This window comes from Ostrea edulis, chromosome 6, assembly GCF_947568905.1.
Source record: "Ostrea edulis chromosome 6, xbOstEdul1.1, whole genome shotgun sequence".
In the NCBI taxonomy this organism is placed as follows: Eukaryota; Metazoa; Mollusca; class Bivalvia; order Ostreida; family Ostreidae; genus Ostrea; species Ostrea edulis.
Window position 1 is genome coordinate 81,600,506 of NC_079169.1, and position 17,410 is coordinate 81,617,915.

General features: G+C 35.5%; 1 protein-coding gene across 2 annotated transcripts; it reads right to left on the bottom strand.

The window, feature by feature from the left end:
• Positions 1-221: 221 nt before the first annotated feature.
• Positions 222-9,615, bottom strand: LOC125672533 (apoptosis regulator BAX-like). Of its 2 annotated transcripts, none has more exons than XM_048908727.2 (6): positions 9,556-9,615; positions 7,066-7,221; positions 6,230-6,314; positions 5,434-5,569; positions 4,459-4,557; positions 222-1,449 (listed from the first exon to the last, which is right to left on the bottom strand). In XM_048908727.2, the coding sequence occupies exons 1-6, from the start codon at positions 9,569-9,571 to the stop codon at positions 1,342-1,344; spliced, it is 600 nt and encodes a 199-aa protein (XP_048764684.1). In that variant the 5' UTR covers positions 9,572-9,615; the 3' UTR covers positions 222-1,341. The 2 variants fall into 2 exon arrangements, with proteins under 2 accessions (XP_048764684.1, XP_048764683.1); XM_048908726.2 differs by having other exon boundaries at positions 9,432-9,587.
• Between the last annotated feature and the right edge of the window lie 7,795 nt (positions 9,616-17,410).

A 17,410-nucleotide genomic window follows, 5' to 3' on the forward strand; every position in this document is an offset into this window, starting at 1 on the left:
CAATAGCATCAGATAAAAGAAACTGTTTACAGGGTGAACAGACAAGGCTATTCCAATATACCCCTCCAAACATCAAATTATGGATGATATAAAGACAAAATTATCATTCTTTGACATGATGTAAATATTGCAAACAGAACAACAATATATTAGATATATCAGAGTTCTACAACACCAGCCCATCCTTTGTTAAGCCTACAGCACTATCGAGTACCAGACACTTCATCTTGAGCATTTCTAAAACACATGAAATTTATTAAATAGTCACATGTTTCGTACAAAATGAAATACTATACACACTAGTTATAGAATATGGGATCTGTATTCCATCAAACAAAAATTCTAATAAACCACTGACTGAGAAATAAAATAATCTAAATAACAATATAGTTTTACATACTTTTCTTCAGGACATTTTCAAATATTTCTCAATGAACAGAACTTATCAGCAGTTGGTGAAGGATGAAAAAGACATCATTCTAAAGTCAATTACATTGACAACATTCACTATGACAAATTTATAGTATTGTAAAATTTCTTGATGGCACTTGCATTTAGCATACATAACATTACGTACTCTTTTACAATCAAAAGTTTGTAACATTAGATACTCTCTTACAGTAACAAGAGTTCATAGCATTAGATACTTTCTTACAGTAAAAAGAGTTCATAGCATTAGATACTTTCTTACAGTAAAAAGAGTTCATAGCATTAGATACTTTCTTACAGTAACAAGAGTTCATAGCATTAGATACTTTCTTACAGTAACAAGAGTTCATAGCATTAGATACTTTCTTACAGTAAAAAGAGTTCATAGCATTAGATACTGTCCTACAGTAAAAAGAGTTCATAACATTAGGTACCCTCGTACAATAAAAAGAGTTCATAGCAATTGATACTCTATTACAGTCAAAAGAGCTGAAAGCATTAGGTACTCTTTAGAATAAAATTCAAGAACAAAAAATAATATGATACATCGAATGTTTCAAACACAGTGTGCAGGTGTGTTTTATGTGATCCATGTTTCCATGATTTTGTGTTGTGCTGGAAAATGTTTGGAGAAAAACACTTATCTTACATTACACTGTACTAATTGGCCAGAATATGAAAGATACAAAAAATCTTTAGCAATCTCTGTATGTAAAACATGATCTGATGTTATCCTGCATGTAAAACATGATCTGGTGAAATTCAACATGATTTTTTCAATAAAAAATTACAATACACTTAAAATGGTACATGAAAAAATCTATTCACGGTACACTTCCTACAGAAGAGTACACATACAAGTTTTTATATCAAATGATTCCAACAATGATCAAAAGGTAGACACTTAAGTCTTTATTTCAGTGCCTTCCAGAGGTATAGTCCAGCACTCACGCCCAATCCCAGAATAACGATTCCAAAAAACTGATTCTTGGGGGTCCCAAAGTATTCTATAATGGCATCCTACATAAAATATAAAAAAAAATTATATATACATGTGTGTGTGTAAATGGACGATGGACGTCAGACATCGCACGATGGATGATGACAGATGCAGACCAATAGCAATAGGTCACCTGAGTGACTCAGGTAACCTAAAAATGACAAAGTTCAACTATATGTAAATTTTTCAAAAAATGTTTTTCATTTTTCAAAAACTTTCAAAAAGACACATGCACATCTTCAATGTGTCCATAACAACTCCACAAAGTTTGAGGAATGTCAAGTTGGGGTGTAAGAGGAGTTGATTACACAAAATAGGTACCTTCTATTCAAGATGTGCTTAAAAAATGACAAAGTTCAACTACATGTAAATTTTTTGAAAAACGTCTGATCGCTTTTAAAAAGGCACATGCACATCATCAATGTGTCCATAACAACTGTACAAAGTTTGAGGACTGTCAAATTTAGCAGTGTGAGAGTTGATTACACAAAATAGGTACCGTCTATTCAAGACATGCTTAAACAAGAGACCCACAGTCTTTATCAGTCACCTGAGTATTAGTTAAAAGTATCACTAGTCCCAAGGGCTATGAAATATGGAGAGAAAAAATCCTGTTCTGAATAACTATGCTAAATTCTAATATTCAGCAGCAGTATCAAACAATATGTGTTCTTCAAACTTGAAGGCCCTCAAAAGTGCATACAATTTACATAATATATGTATTAACATTAAACAATGAGTAATTTGGACCCATCTTAGAGTCAAACACTGGGGTTGCAAAATCCACCATTTTTGGTACATCCTTTTCTGCTATTCCTAAATATGCATTTAGATTTCATACAATATCAGCAAACTTAAAGAAGTCATTCAAATCATTATAATAATTTTGGCACTACCCTGAAACCAAAACCTTACCCCCTAGGATCATGGAATCTAAAGTTTGGTTAAGGACTATCTACTCCTTCTAAATATCCATTTAGTTTCAATTTAGTATCAATAACATTAAAGCAGTTAATGTTTTGCACATATACACTATATATACCAAGATTGGCCCCACCCTCAATTCATAACCTCCACCCCAGAGATCATGAAAATTAAAATTTTGGTAGAGGCCTTCCTGTTCAATATCACCATGCATTTAGGTTTCCTTAAATGTATGCAGGTGTAGAGAAGATGATTTGTGAAAATTGGTCAATTTTTGCCTTGCCCCATGGGCCCCTGGGGTGCAGGAGTCCTGAAATTTACAATTCATGTCCCCCCCCCCCCCTCCCAAAGATGCTCCATACCAAATTTGAAAAGAATTGAAATAGTAGTTATCAAGAAGAAGTTAAAAATGTTTACTTGTTAACGCACGACGACGGATGACAACCAATTGCAATAGATCACCTGAGTTTACTGACCTTCTTTGTAGGGCTGTGAGGTGCACCGAAAATTTCAGTGCATCGCAATTCATACCATTCGATTCGATGCACCGATTACAAATTCCGATTTCGGTTCGGTTTAGATTTTACATACACCAAAACAACAAATATGGCGTCCGAGTGATGTGCAGAACATGTGGTTTTTTATGCAGCAGAGATTTAAATCACTACTGTGTTGAGAGTTAGCATTTTCACCACAGATACCAGCAGAATATGGTCCGTAAGATCATTGCAGTTTATCTTTACATGGCATATAGCATTTCTGTCAGTGGTGAAATGAAATCAACATCGCAGGTAATGACAGATTTGACAGTTAATATGAGAGAAGTAAATCAATAAAGGGGAGATTTTCAAAGACTCTCAATTGATAGAATTGTTGAATTTTTACATATCAATGAAAACAATATCATATACTGTATATTTTAGATTCACTATAGATTTGTTTAATAATCAAAAACTTATGCAGCTCATTAATATAACAAATTTCAACAGACTGTCAATGTTTCCTGTTTTCTATCAAAGTTATAAAATACCATTATAAATAGATATGATGTTTACAAATGACGACATATAGTTATATAACTTAAATAAAATAAAATCAAATATGCTACTCATTAAAATTGTTAATTTTTGTGCTGTCATTAGATAAATTGGACCTAACATGAACCGAATCGAAAATAACCAAACCGTGCTGTTCTGAATCAAAACTGAACCGAATCGAGCTAACCCTGAATCGTCCCAGCCCTACTTCTTTGATCAACTGATACTGAAAATAGTGTTAAGTAGTTGTAAAAACTCAGCTTTTAGGGGCCTAATTTATTCACCATGGACACCATTTATTTTGATGTTGACAAATTTCCCAAATGTTATAACTTATATGTTTTAGCCAACAGTGCATACAAATAGCGATGTAAATACCCAAATTCAGTGAGGAAAGCGAGTATGAAATCGGCAATTGTGTGTATATTATAATGTTTAAATGGACCATCACTGTTTTTAACACTATTGGTAATGCTTATACCTTCGATATAACCATTCTATCGCAGTTTATCTATATCTCTGTCCAACTCTTTATGAAAAAGTACATGGACATAGGCGAATGGGGCTTTTTTATGGAAAAGTCCTTACGCCAAACAAAAAATTCTCCACGTTTTTTCCTTCACACCTTTCTTCCAAAAATTGAAAAAACTCAAGCCTAAATCCTTTCTACTGACAGCTAGTACACCCATATATGGCACAAAACACCCTGATGCAATGTTATTTACAAGCCGTTAATGTGATAATTGGCATTTTTGTCATTAAATCTAATCTGTTTATGAAATGGCTAACAACTGTTTTCAAACCTCGCTCGAGGTCGCACATAACGTCACACATAAAAGCAAGTAAAATATCGAAGTAAATATGCATATCACAAGATTTGAATTCATCACTTTCAAACTCAAAAAATACACAAAATATTTCCTTTAAACATGAGGAATGAGGAAAATTAATTTTGCAGAATTTTTTTTTAAAAAGTCTAGAAACGTGGATTGTGTCCTTTAAGTATAAAAGTTTATGAATGTAAAGAGCACATAAAGCATCCAACAAATGTAAGAATTCTGAACTTACCCATCCACCTCTGTCTATGATCCAACTGGCCACATAATCTGTGATGAAGTTAACTACCCAATTCACTATAGACCTGATCAGATTAATTTTGCTTAGCGCCTAGGTGTAAAAAAGAAAACCATTCAATCAATGTTTATTGTTATATATTTTATATGATGATTTACTAGAAGTATAACAGCGATTTTTTTCCTTATATAACTGGTACCGATAAACGGTACCATTCCCAATGCCAAAAACCATTGATTTTCCCCAATTTCGAGACTAAAAATTCCCAATTTACTTGCTGAAAAATAGACCAGCCGCTGACATCGTAATTTACTTAGTCTGAAATGTTGTACAAATTAACTAAAATGTTCACTTCCAGTATTAAATCGAAAGTACAGATCATAGCAGTGCGCGTGTTTTGTAGAGCTACGACGATTCTAAAACGAGCTTACGACGATTCCTTTATGTCTCACAACAGCAAATATTACCGTACAAATGTTTGTAAAGAGATGACTACTTCTTGTTTTGTTCTCTTTTTTCTTTTTTTTTAATTGAAATCATTTGCCAATACTTTGGTAGAAAATTCCCAATTTGTTCGATTTTGACGCCATTTTTCCCAATTGAATGGGTACCGGTACCAGTACCAATGGGTAGAAAAAAATCGCTGTATAATTACAAATGAGCTTATCATATGCCAAACATTTTTAATTCAGACATTACCGAAAGTACCACAAGAAAAATATTTAGAAACAGATTTAAAGCCAGTAATGATATTTCTAATAAAAAAGTCTCATTTTATCACTGTTGGGTGCAAAATGCTAGAAAACATGAGATTACATGGCTGACACCACATGTGTTGGCACCACAACAGACTTCATAAACATATAATTTACTAAAATAAAGACTTATCCGTAATCAAATTGATATGAATAATATATCATACCATTTCAAAATTCTAAATCCTAAGCTATCCAATTTCTGTATAGTTACCTTTACAGCCATTTTATACGCAAAGTAAAATAGGCACCCCACTCGACCCCAGTTGTAAACACCATCCGCGAAGAAACTATTGGCCACATTGAAGAATGTTTCATGGTTTGCACTCGGGTTCACTTGGTCACACAGACTACAACATAATAATATACATGTAACCCAGCATACACCAATCATCCTGATAGTTCTTGGTTTAATGTTATGTAAAATTTGCTATTATATAAAATAGGAGTCTTGTCCCTCCCTTCAGAGAGAAATTCAACTCCCTTCATACAATGTGTTGTAGGGGTGAATCAATATATCGAAATGTACCGGTATACGTCTGTCCAGCGATATATGATACGGTGTTTCGACGATACGATATAATGTTGGGTTTAAAAATAGCCCTTTTAATAGTCGGGATCGAAGTTCATAATTTAAAAATGGCTTCTAACAGGAACACGATTCCTCAAACTTTATATTGTAACATTGGAGATTTCTCAGACTTTAATCCTTGCTTTTACATTGTGACACATCGGGGATTCCTCAGACTTTAATCCCCGCTTTTACATTGTGACATTGGAGTTTCCTCAGACTTTAATTGTCATTGTTTTGTTATGAAATAAAAGATATTAATTAATTAAACCACTTCATTTTTTTTATTTTGATATTTTACTACAGAAAATACTTAACTACATTGTAAATCCAATATATCGGATATCGCATCAGAAAATATTGTATCGTATCGTATCGGAAAATCTTGAGCAATACACACCCCATATGTGTTGTAAGGATGTCATATTGTTCAACAAACCTCTGAATCTGTTCGTTTCTGTCAAGTTCATCTCCTATACATCGTAAAGCTCGGCCAATTTCTCGAACATATTCTAATGGAGGACCTAAAAAAATTCAAAAACTAATGAACATGTACTCATTCACATGAACATTGTGTACCAAGGGCTACAGAAAATATCAAGTGTCATTCTTCAGTAATACTGTCAGAGTTATCTTTCCTGCTTATACACAATGTCCTCTATTTTCTATCACTTCCTCAATACACACGTAGGCTCTTTTATCATTTGTGCAACAATAATGAATTAACCAAAGGTAGGAATGATGAGAATAGTGAAGAAGTACCTGAGAATGTAGTTTCATTGATACAGACTCACCTGTAAGGGTACATGGGTCCTGTAAATACGGACTCACCTGTAGAGGTACATGGGTCCTGTAAATACGGACTCACCTGTAGGGGTACATGGGTCCTGTCAATACGGACTCACCTGTAGGGGTACATGGGTCCTGTAAATACGGACTCACATGTAGAGGTACATGGGTCCTGTAAATACGGACTCACCTGTAGGGGTACATGGGTCCTGTAAATACGGACTCACCTGTAGGGGTACATGGGTCCTGTAAATACGGACTCACCTGTAGGGGTACATGGGTCCTGTAAATACGGACTCACCTGTAGGGGTACATGGGTCCTGTAAATACGGACTCACCTGTAGGGGTGCATGGGTCCTGTAAATACGGACTCACCTGTAGCGGTACATGGGTCCTGTCAATACCGACTCATCTGTAGGGGTACATGGGTCCTGTAAATACGGACTCACCTGTAGGGGTACATAGGTCCTGTAAATACGGACTCACCTGTAGGGGTACATGGGTCCTGTAAATCTTCTATGTGCAGTACTTGCTCCTGCTCACTTTCACTTGCCAGTCTGTCCTGTATGAACTGGTTCAGGAGAACCCTGGCTTGCTGCCCTACCTCATCTTTGCTGAGCTGCCGAGTCACTCCTGAGGGCCCTGGAAAAAGACAAGATCTTATGGATATCAATTCATTTTCATTTGTATTAAAAGTTTTCCATAATTTTTCACAATGCAATTAGCTGATGAAATGTGTGGAATGCAGATAATAAATTAAAAATGCATGTCAGGATGTGAAACAATATGTATAAAAAAGCATGCATAAAACAGTAACTTTCATGCAATACCACTGTAAAGGACTGTTTTGGTTGGTTAATTCACAGAACAATGCTAAAGTAAAGGATAAAAGTGCAGGGAAACTTTTGCAGGAATCTTCAGGTTTCATTCTTTAATATTTCATAGTCAAATATATTATAAAGTAAGCTTGATTGATTGATTGAATAGTGTTTTACGTCCCTCTCGAGAGAATTTCACTCATATGGAGACGTCACTACTGCCGGTGAAGGGCTGCAAATCTTAGGCCTATGCTCGGCATTTATGGCCATTGAGCAAGGAGTGATCTTTATCGTGCCACACTGCTGTGACATGGGACCTCGTTTTTGCGGTCTCATCCAAAGGACCACCCCATTCAGTCGCCTCTTATGACAAGCAAAGGGGTACTGAAGACCTAATCTAACCCTGATCCCCACGGGCATCATAGAGTAAGACAACCTAATAAAACCTAAAATATTAATTAATATTATAATACAATAAATAGTATACTATAGAAGCTTATTGAAAGTTAAATACTAAATAATGAAAACTTCATCCATTTAAAAAGAACTCTAAAATCCTCTATTTTGAAAATACATTTTCAAAACAAAAAAATGCTTAAAACTTATATGAATAACTATTTTAATATCAATTGTTTTTGAAAATAGGCTGCTTTATAGAACAACAAATACCATCATGTTAGTTACATTTATGGTAAACAAGTAAAATTTTGTATTTTAAATTCACAATAATAAATATCTCAATACAAATACTTTATTTCTGGATACCAATTCAGACTTAAAATTTCACTTATTGTACAAATGACAGATGGCACAAAATATTTTTTCAATTGTTGTAAATTATCAAATTATAAAATATTTGGGACATTAACATTATTAAAAAGGATGCCTTAAATATATCAATATTCTAAAACGGTTAATATTCACACAAGGGTCTTATGTGAAAACAATGTCTTTTACTGAATATATTCATTCTATGGTTATTTCCTATTTAGTCACCAAAAAAAAAAATTATTTGTCAAAAATGAAAAACTGTTAACCACATGGTATAAATTAGGAACGGGCATGCAGGGGTAGACAAATAACACTGCCCGATGGCAAGTGAAATTTTAAAGAAAATATATAATAATATTAAATGTAAATGCTTTGACAGTGTCGATCATGGATAAACTGAGAGTATGTCAACATTCATCCCATGATTTAATAAAAATACATACACCCCTCTAGTGAGAAATGACACAGATCCTTAAAATGCTTATATGCACGGTGAAGTTAAAATCGATTGCAAAGTGCCAAATAGATGAAAAGTCAATGCACAATGCAGAGAAGAATAAAAACATGGACAAGTTTGTGACAAATAAAGGATCCTGGATGTAATAATAACAATGGTCAGCTGTCTGCATCTACAAAGCACACAAAAACAAAGAAAATCTGGGATATTATCAAATCATGGAAGGAAACTTGCTTGTGGCTTATTACAAAGAGAATGAGATATGAATGGATTGATTTAATAAAATACAAGATAAACAATTTCAAATAGTTTTATATATGTATTAATTTACAGTGGAGTAAGCAAAATTTGTGTTAGGGCAAGTGAATTTTGTGGTAGGGTAAGTGAATTTTGTGGTAAGGCAAGCAAATTTGGTGTTTCTACCTGTCCTTGAAAAAGTACTTCTAAAATCTATTTGTCTACCCCGGGCACGACAACATATCTTAGTCCGTCCTGCATTAGTAATATTTTTTCTTTATTTTTGGAAACTGACTATTTGCTAAATAATTCCAAGATCTGTAGCCCTGAGAAACTTACAAAAAATTAAGTGATCCGGAAATGATGTGGAGGTTTATAGTGAAGTACAAGCCCCCCTCTTTTAATTAGGTTTAAGGTAATTTTTGTCACAATATAAATCTACAGCTATCTTATAAGAAGTATACTTTCACATTATTAAAATGGGCGGGCACAGCAATGTAGGATCTAGCCTCAGAACTGTCGTACTTTAAATCCAAAGAATCGTATACAGGAAACAAAGAGGTACAAACTTTTCACAAACGGTCGAAAGCTGTCAGATGAAGTCATGCTAGATATTTTATGATGGTGAAGACGTTAAATTAGATTAGTATAGTAGGATTACTAGCTTTCTAATCTAAACCTCTTTCAATCAACCTTTCAAGATCTCCATTTCCGGTTTAGAGAATATTAAATAAATCGTACTATAAATAGTCGTAAATAGAAAATCTCGAATGTTAGCATACTTCTAGTTAGTCAGGTTCCCGAGACCCCTCTGCATTTATTCTCGGGAACCTGACTAACTTCTAGTTAAACTCGTCTAATGAATTTTCTTGTTAAAAGTATAACAATGAATTTTTGTTTCCGTTAGGATGAGCAAATAAATAGGTACAAATAAACCTCAAGGTTATTTGTATTACAAGCTTCGGGGCCACTATAGTCCGAAATATCTGACGTTTTCCTGGCTTTTTTAATGATAAGGTTAACCTGGCACAGTAAATATCAAAATCATTATAAAAGCCAGGAAAACGTCAAATATTTCGGACTACGGGGCCACCAACGCTGAGATTTTCTCAAATCTGAGAAAGGTAGGAATGATGAGAATAGTGAAGAAAATTTGAGTTTTTCTCACCCAACTGTGCCACCAAATAAATATTTTCTCAAAGTCAGATATGTTTTTATTTTTTTCCCCTCACATTTGAGAATTTTTTCTAATGCGCTTGCCACCAAACTATTTTTGAACTCAACTGAGAAAAATATTTGAGATTTCTCAGAAAATCCCGAGATTGGTAAATAGCAACCTCAAATAAAATCTCAAGTGTATTTACTCACAACAAAATGGCTGCCAGACGACTTCGTCAACGCAGACGTCGTAGAAATGCAATGATTGTGAGGACAAGGAGAATCCTTCACAGCTAGGTCCAATCCTTTGGAAGGGTTGAGAGAGGGTGATATTTTTGACAGATATCGTTTATTTTCCGTCACCATTTTCTTCATAGTACCAGCTGTACAACAATCGTGTCAAGAATAAATCCTTTACACCCCCCCCTCTTCCATTAATAAGTCTTGGTTTCGCTGCGATTTTTTGCCACGGGGTCGTTTTATATTACGGTGGGTGACTCTCAATGTTTCTAAAGTGCAGCAGGCAGAGCAATAAAGCAGGGCCGTAAATTACATGGAGGCGGAGGAGGCAGCTGCCTCCTCCAACTTTTGAGCCAAAAAAAATTAAAATTTAAAGTTCATTAGAATTTATGTTGTTTCCAATAACTAAGAACATGATACCTCCCTTAAAAAGCATTCCAAATCTTTCTTTTAGAATGAGTTAGTCAAGTAACATCTTAGAAGGCCCTAGAATCAAGGATTTTGCACGAAACGTGTTCAGTGTGCACAAAATGTGCTCAGCGTCTGGGGGCCTGGGCGGCCCCCAGACCCCCGCCTAATTTCCTGCCTCCTCCAAATTGAAGGTTAATTTACGGCCCTGTAAAGGTGGACTTGTTGTGTCATTTGACCGAAATATTTTTTCTTTCTTTTAAATTCCCCAGCCGTGAGGAACTTGTGCACATCAAGACAGAATTCCACGAGATAGCCATTAAGAAAATTCCACTTCAAATGTAAATGTTGTCTGCTACAAGCTACTTTATACCTAGTGACCATGACCGATTAATGCGTATCTTGAACCCGAGTTCAGTATCACCCTACTGAAGATGATTGTGTCAATGACAGTCTCATTACCTTTCATTTCTCTATAAAATGATGAAAAAAGGTTACTAAAATACAACGTATATAAAATATCTGAAAAAAATAATTGTACATGATAAATGATAGCTGTATCAGTCGGAGAGAAAATAGAATAAAAATTTACAGAAAGTCATAGAAACAAATACAATGTACTTTGACTGACTCAAAATATTTTGAGTACCTGAACATTCTATTACTTTGTTAAATATTACTTACTTTTTGATAGTTTTTAAGTTTCTATGTTTGAGACTTTGAAAAAGAAAACATTTTTAATAACACACCGCCATCGGTAGATTCGCAGATACATTGTACATGTCATTCTCTACCCAGAGTTCCCTGAGCTCCTTGCACTACATAAACATGGCCGTAGGAACGAGGGGGGGGGGGGGGCACGGGGGGGGTGCCCCCCCCCCCCCCCCCCCCCAATATTTTTCAAAAAAATTCATATAGTAAAATTCACATATAGTGTATAATGTATAATTATTTTTAAGCAGAAAGTTCATTTAATTCAATGAGACTCAGAGTCAGTCAGTGTGACTGTCCTTTAGCTTAAACAAAACAAATATTATGAAAAGCACTTAATGCCTTAACATTTCTTGGGGCATCATCCAAGAGGTCGTAATCATTAGGTAATGGTTCGGTTTTCGTTCCCAATTCCGCATCTGGCGTCAAACCTATGATATGTAGTGACTGTTCCTTTGCCAAGTGCCCGGCACTAGTGTCGTTTAAAGTCTTTTACCGGTATTTGTTGACGACTCGTACAAGTGAAAAAATCTCGCAAGGGACGACTGATCAAAAGGTATCTTATTTGTGTGACCTTGACTAACTTTCAAGGTCTAATAATTCATTAGATAGCTTGTTCATAGAAACTTCGTCTTGATACAAAAATGTCTATGCCCAACTGCCCTAATACCAGTTCAACGTTTGTATATATTTAAAATCTTTTTGTAAAGCTAATATGATGAATTGTTGACTTTTTTATCATCACAGTTTTTATGGTAAAGGTAAACCCGACAATGTGTGAAGTACTATTTATCAGTGACGTAACACCCCCAATGTGACGTAGGTCATGACGTGTAACAACTTTTTTCAAAGCTTGTAAAGTCTCAGGCTGTCAAGTCCTGTTTCATTCTTGGTCCAAGAGTAGACACTATCGTATCAGTGTAAGATCAACCTTCCGCACAGTTTTAACTTTGATTATATTTCACAATGTATGCCCAGACGGACGAAAGAAAGGCATTTTTCGAAAAAGTGCATGAAGAAGCAAGGAATGCAGGAAAAAAGTTCACTTCAATTCAAGGTGAAGATAACGAACAGTGATCAATCTCATAACTCCTACAAGCAATACAAAATAGATAGTTGGGCAAACACGGACCCCTGGACACACCAGAGGTGGGATCAGGTGCCTAGGAGGAGTAAGCATCCCCTGTTGACCGGTCACACCCGCCGTGAGCCCCATATCCTGACCAGGTAAACGGAGTTATCCGCAGTCAAAATCAGTGTGCCAAGAACGGCTTAACAATCGGTATGAAACACGTCAGACAGCATTTGACCCAATGCGAGGTTGTATTGACGAACTAGATCGTTATAACGACCATAGAATTTGCGAAATGCTGACTTCAATCGAGACTGTTGAAATCCCTGTACCATCAACTTGTTTGTCAGTAGCTTACCTCGATTTAAAAACTGACTATACCCAGAACAAGCTCTTGCATATCGAATCAGTTGAGAGATATAAACACCATATGCAGGTGATAATGGAATATTGCTACATAAATGTGGGAAGTTGACGATGGAGAAGCTGAAATCATCCCGTTTGTCATACAGTTGAGTTGTCAGTTTGCCGTTAATGTCTACTTTCAATAAAATATCTAAGTATGAAGCAGAAGTGGACAACTCTGTGGTGTCCTTTATTTCGAGCTCACAGGGATATATCAAATCGACATATGAATGAAAGCTATCTGTCTTTGAAAGTTCCCTGTCAGAAGAGTGTTTAATTACTGGTGATTTGATTGCTTCGTTACAAAAGGAAACAATAAAAACAACACAGAACGGTTACTATTCAAGCCTTTTACATATGTTCGTAGCTTCTAACGTTTTGCAGAAACCAATCATGTCGATTTTCCCCGAGGTGCAAAACCCTGGTGTAAACAGACAAGATATTGTTCCTCTTGACCGTGCTGATGCTAAAGAATATCAGGATGCTATCCACATCATGTGGACTCAAACAATTGCTACAAAAATAGATGGTTGGACACCTAATCATTTTGTTGCCTGTATTCACAAGCATGAGGAACCTCTTTCAAAGCGTTCGAGGTTATCCTTTGAGGATTCTGAACCTCATCGCTCATTTGAACCAAAACAATCACAAGATACTCCTTCCCCACTCTTGGAGTCTAACACAAATGAGGAGTCTATTGAAACAAGTAAATTGGGGGAAACTGCAAACAAAGAAACAGACAAACATGTTAAGGTTGCTTCCTTTATTGATTCTTCTTCTTCAGAAGATGATATCTCAGAAATACCAGTTCAAAAGGCCCAGGTTGTACATGAAAAATGGCATACACCAGAGATCGGTAGTACCTTAAATCAGCCACGGAATATTTTCTTTCCAGCAAAAAAGTTTGGTAAAAAGATGAGATCTTTCAATGCCTCCTGGTTTGATCGGTGGTCTTGGTTACATTATGTAGAAATCAAAGATGTTGTATTCTGTTTTCCTTGCATAAAATCATTTCAGAAGAAGACTCTCAGTTGTCACAAGAAAGAAAAAGCTTTCATATCAAGTGGTTTTAAAAACTGGAAAAAAGCAACCACAAAATTTGCCGCACACGAGAAAAGTGATTGCCATAAAGAGGCAATGGAAAGGGAGTTTACGATAAAGAAGGAGGTTCAAGATGTTGGAGAATGTCTTTCAAAGACGCACGAAGTCGAGAAGAAGTCTAACAGAGAAAATTTGCTTAAAATCAAAACGTTTTGAAGTTTCTTGCTCGACAAGGAATTGCTCTTCGGAGTGACAAAGACGAGAAAAACTTTAATAAACTTCTCATGCAAAACGCTAAACGCGATCCCCAGCTTCAGGAATGGCTACAACACAAGACAAATAAGTATGTTGCTCCAGATAAACAAAATGAAATTTTGCAGGTGATGGGGTTGCAGATTTTGCAACAAATTGTTGCTATCATCAAATCGTCTGAATTCTTTTCAATAATGGCAGACGAAACACGATATATTTCCAACAAAAAGCAAGTTGTTTTATGCATTCGATGGGTTGATCAAAATTTTACCGCTCATGAAGATTTATTAGGGATGTACTGTCTTTCTGACATTGGGGCTAATTCAATAACCCTAGCAATTAAAGATGCCCTTTTGAGATTCGATCTGCCTATCAACAACGTACGAGGCCAGTGTTATGACATGGCTGCTTCTATGGCTGGTTCAAAGACAGGTGTTGCAACACAAATTCATGCACTTGAACCCATAGCCCTTTACATACACTGTTATGGTCATGCTCTTAACGTAGTTCCACACTCCTGTGACGTCATAGGATTTTGCAAAGTCAATGATTTAATGATAGGAACATAAATTTTGTTGGAATCTTTTTCAATAGTTATTGTAAAAAATCTTGTTAGCCATAAAATATTTCAAAAGTCTTCGTTATATTTGAATAGTCAATGATATGTTTCAAAATATTGAATCCAAGGACAATAACTCTGTTCTCATTAAATTATTTATCAAGTCCATAATGCGATAGATTTCCTTTATTTTTGACAAACATTTTACCAAGGTGATCAGGAATCATTATCTGTGTCTTTTCATGAAATTACATAAATTTTTTAATCCTGAGTGATTTTAAATAGCTCAACTTTATGGTGCCATACTTCAGTTTTTGATGGGGGTATACATAATCTGGAAGCTATAGATTTGAAATTATTAAAGAAAGGTATGGATTTTTTTCCATGAATAACTATAACAGATGTAACTCTACCAATATAAACAGAAAAAATGATATGTAAACCATGCTATAAGGAAAGCGCGTCCACATTTGTTTGTATTTTAACATTTTGGAGAATAACGCTAATTCAATAATTTTGCACATATTATTCTAAAACTTGATGAACATATTGAAAATGACATGTGTTTTAGTTATTGACATGTTTCCCGATAAATAAATGCAATTCAAAAAATATTTTGTTGTTTTTATATTAAAATAAAAACAAGCAACTGTTTCCAATGAATTTCATAAAAATCTACATCGGGGTACATGACTTTAGTGGTGTATGTAATGAAAATTAATATGGAAATCCTTAACTGTTTTGCCTTTTTTCATTACTCTGAATGTTAATTTATTGATTCCAAACAAAAAAATGCTACCTAAACCCCAAAAATCCAGGACTAAGGACCCACCTTAACCTAGCTTGCAGTGATTCTATTAAGGGATGTAAGTTGCTTAGAGACACCCTGGACATTGCAAAGGATATAATAAAGTTGATTAAAGAATCTCCAAGAAGGGAGATGATTTTCAATACATTAACAAATGCCCAAAATCTAGAGAAAACGTCAGCGTGAATAAGGGTTTTGTGTCCCACAAGATGGACAATAAAAGCCGACTCATTTTTGAGCATTTTTTTTCAAACTATGAAATTCTAAGAAATGTTTGGGATGAAAGCCTCCAATACGTGCGTGAGGTAGAAATGAGAAACAGAATTAGGGGAGTGACTGCTTATATGTGCAGGCGTGATTTCTTCTTTGGGTGTTTACTGAGTGAAAAACTTTTACGTTATAGTGATAATTTGGCAAGGGCTCTGCAGGCTCCAAATCTCTCGGCGAGTGATGGTCAAAAAATGGCATCAACGACAATGAGTGCTTTGCAAAGTCTCCGAGATGAGACAATCTTCACTCAGTTTTACGAGGAAGTTGTTGAAAAAGCAAAGCAGATGAACATCGATGATCCTGTTCTTCCTAGAAAACGCAAAATTCCTCGTAAACTTGATGATGGGACAGCAGCAAACACTTTTTCATCGTGTGCAGATATGTATAGGAAAGATTTCTACGAGGCATTACATCTGCTTTTAGCTGGCATAAAATCTAGATTTGACCAACCAGGTTACAAAGCTTATGTTAATCTTGAAAACCTCGTAATTAAGGCTTGCACAGGTCAAACGTTTGAAGAAAAATTCAATTTTGTCACGACCCTATATGATACAGATTTGAAGCCAAAGGATCTTCACTGCCAGCTTATAATGTTAAAGACTGTTTTGCCAAAAGGCTTTACGTCAGATATACCAAGTGTGGTTGAATTTTTCAGACATTCAAATGAAAAAGTCTGTTTGCCGAGATCCTCAAAATTCTCAAACTAATTTTGGTACTTCCTGCGACTAACGCTACCAGTGAGCGCTCATTCAGCGCCTTGAAAAAGATTGAAAACATCACTGAGATCAACAATGAGCCAAATACGAACAAGCAATTTGCTTTTATTGCATGCTCATAAAAATGAGACTGATGAACTGAATCCAGAAAATATAGTTGAGGAGTTTGTAAGTGAAAGTGAACACAGACTGGCGATGTTTGGAAAGTTTACCGAGTACTAAATACCTTATGATTCAGAAATGATTGATAACAAAATGATAAAGATAAAAACAAAAACAAAAAAAAAGATTTTTAAAAATCCTTAACACCCCCCCTCCAAAAAAAACAACAAAACAACAACAATCAAAACTTAAAATTAAAGTTGAGGTGTTTTCTGGGAAAGTAATTAGATTCTATGTACATAATTAGATTTATGTACATGACGTACACCTCAATGCTTGCACATATTTATGTAGTTGTCTTTTTACTAATGGCTTTGTCGATATCACTTTTTTGTCGTAAATTACTTTGGTGTGGTGCCCCCCCCCCCCCCCCCCCCCCGAGTGAAATTGCTTCCTACGGGCCTGATAAATGTATGTGAAGCTTGCGTAACACATCCTCTGGTGAGAGAATGTGTACATGTAGGTATTCACAAATATCACATGTCGTCCTCCATCACACAAGACCATTATTGGATTCAAATGTATTTGCAATCGATGCGAATTAATCCACAACCATAATTTATGATATAATGAATGAAAGGTGAAGATAACGAACACTGATCAATTTCACAACTCCTATAAGCAATACAAAATAGATAGTTGGGCAAACACGGACCCCTGGACACACTGGTCAGAGGTGGGATCAGGTGCCTAGGAGGAGTAAGCATCCCCTGTCGAACGGTTACACCCGACGTGAGCCCTATATC

What these genes read in the sequence shown, in the direction of transcription:
- LOC125672533 (XM_048908726.2), bottom strand. Translation starts at nt 9,468, where the DNA reads ATGACTTCATCTGACAGCTTTCGACCGTTTGTGAAAA. An exon ending in AGAAACGAACAGATTCAGAG is followed by an intron (nt 5,570 to 6,229) that starts GTTTGTTGAACA and finishes ATTATGTTGTAG; the next exon opens with TCTGTGTGACCAAGTGAACC. An exon ending in CGTATAAAATGGCTGTAAAG is followed by an intron (nt 4,558 to 5,433) that starts GTAACTATACAG and finishes TTTTACACCTAG; the next exon opens with GCGCTAAGCAAAATTAATCT.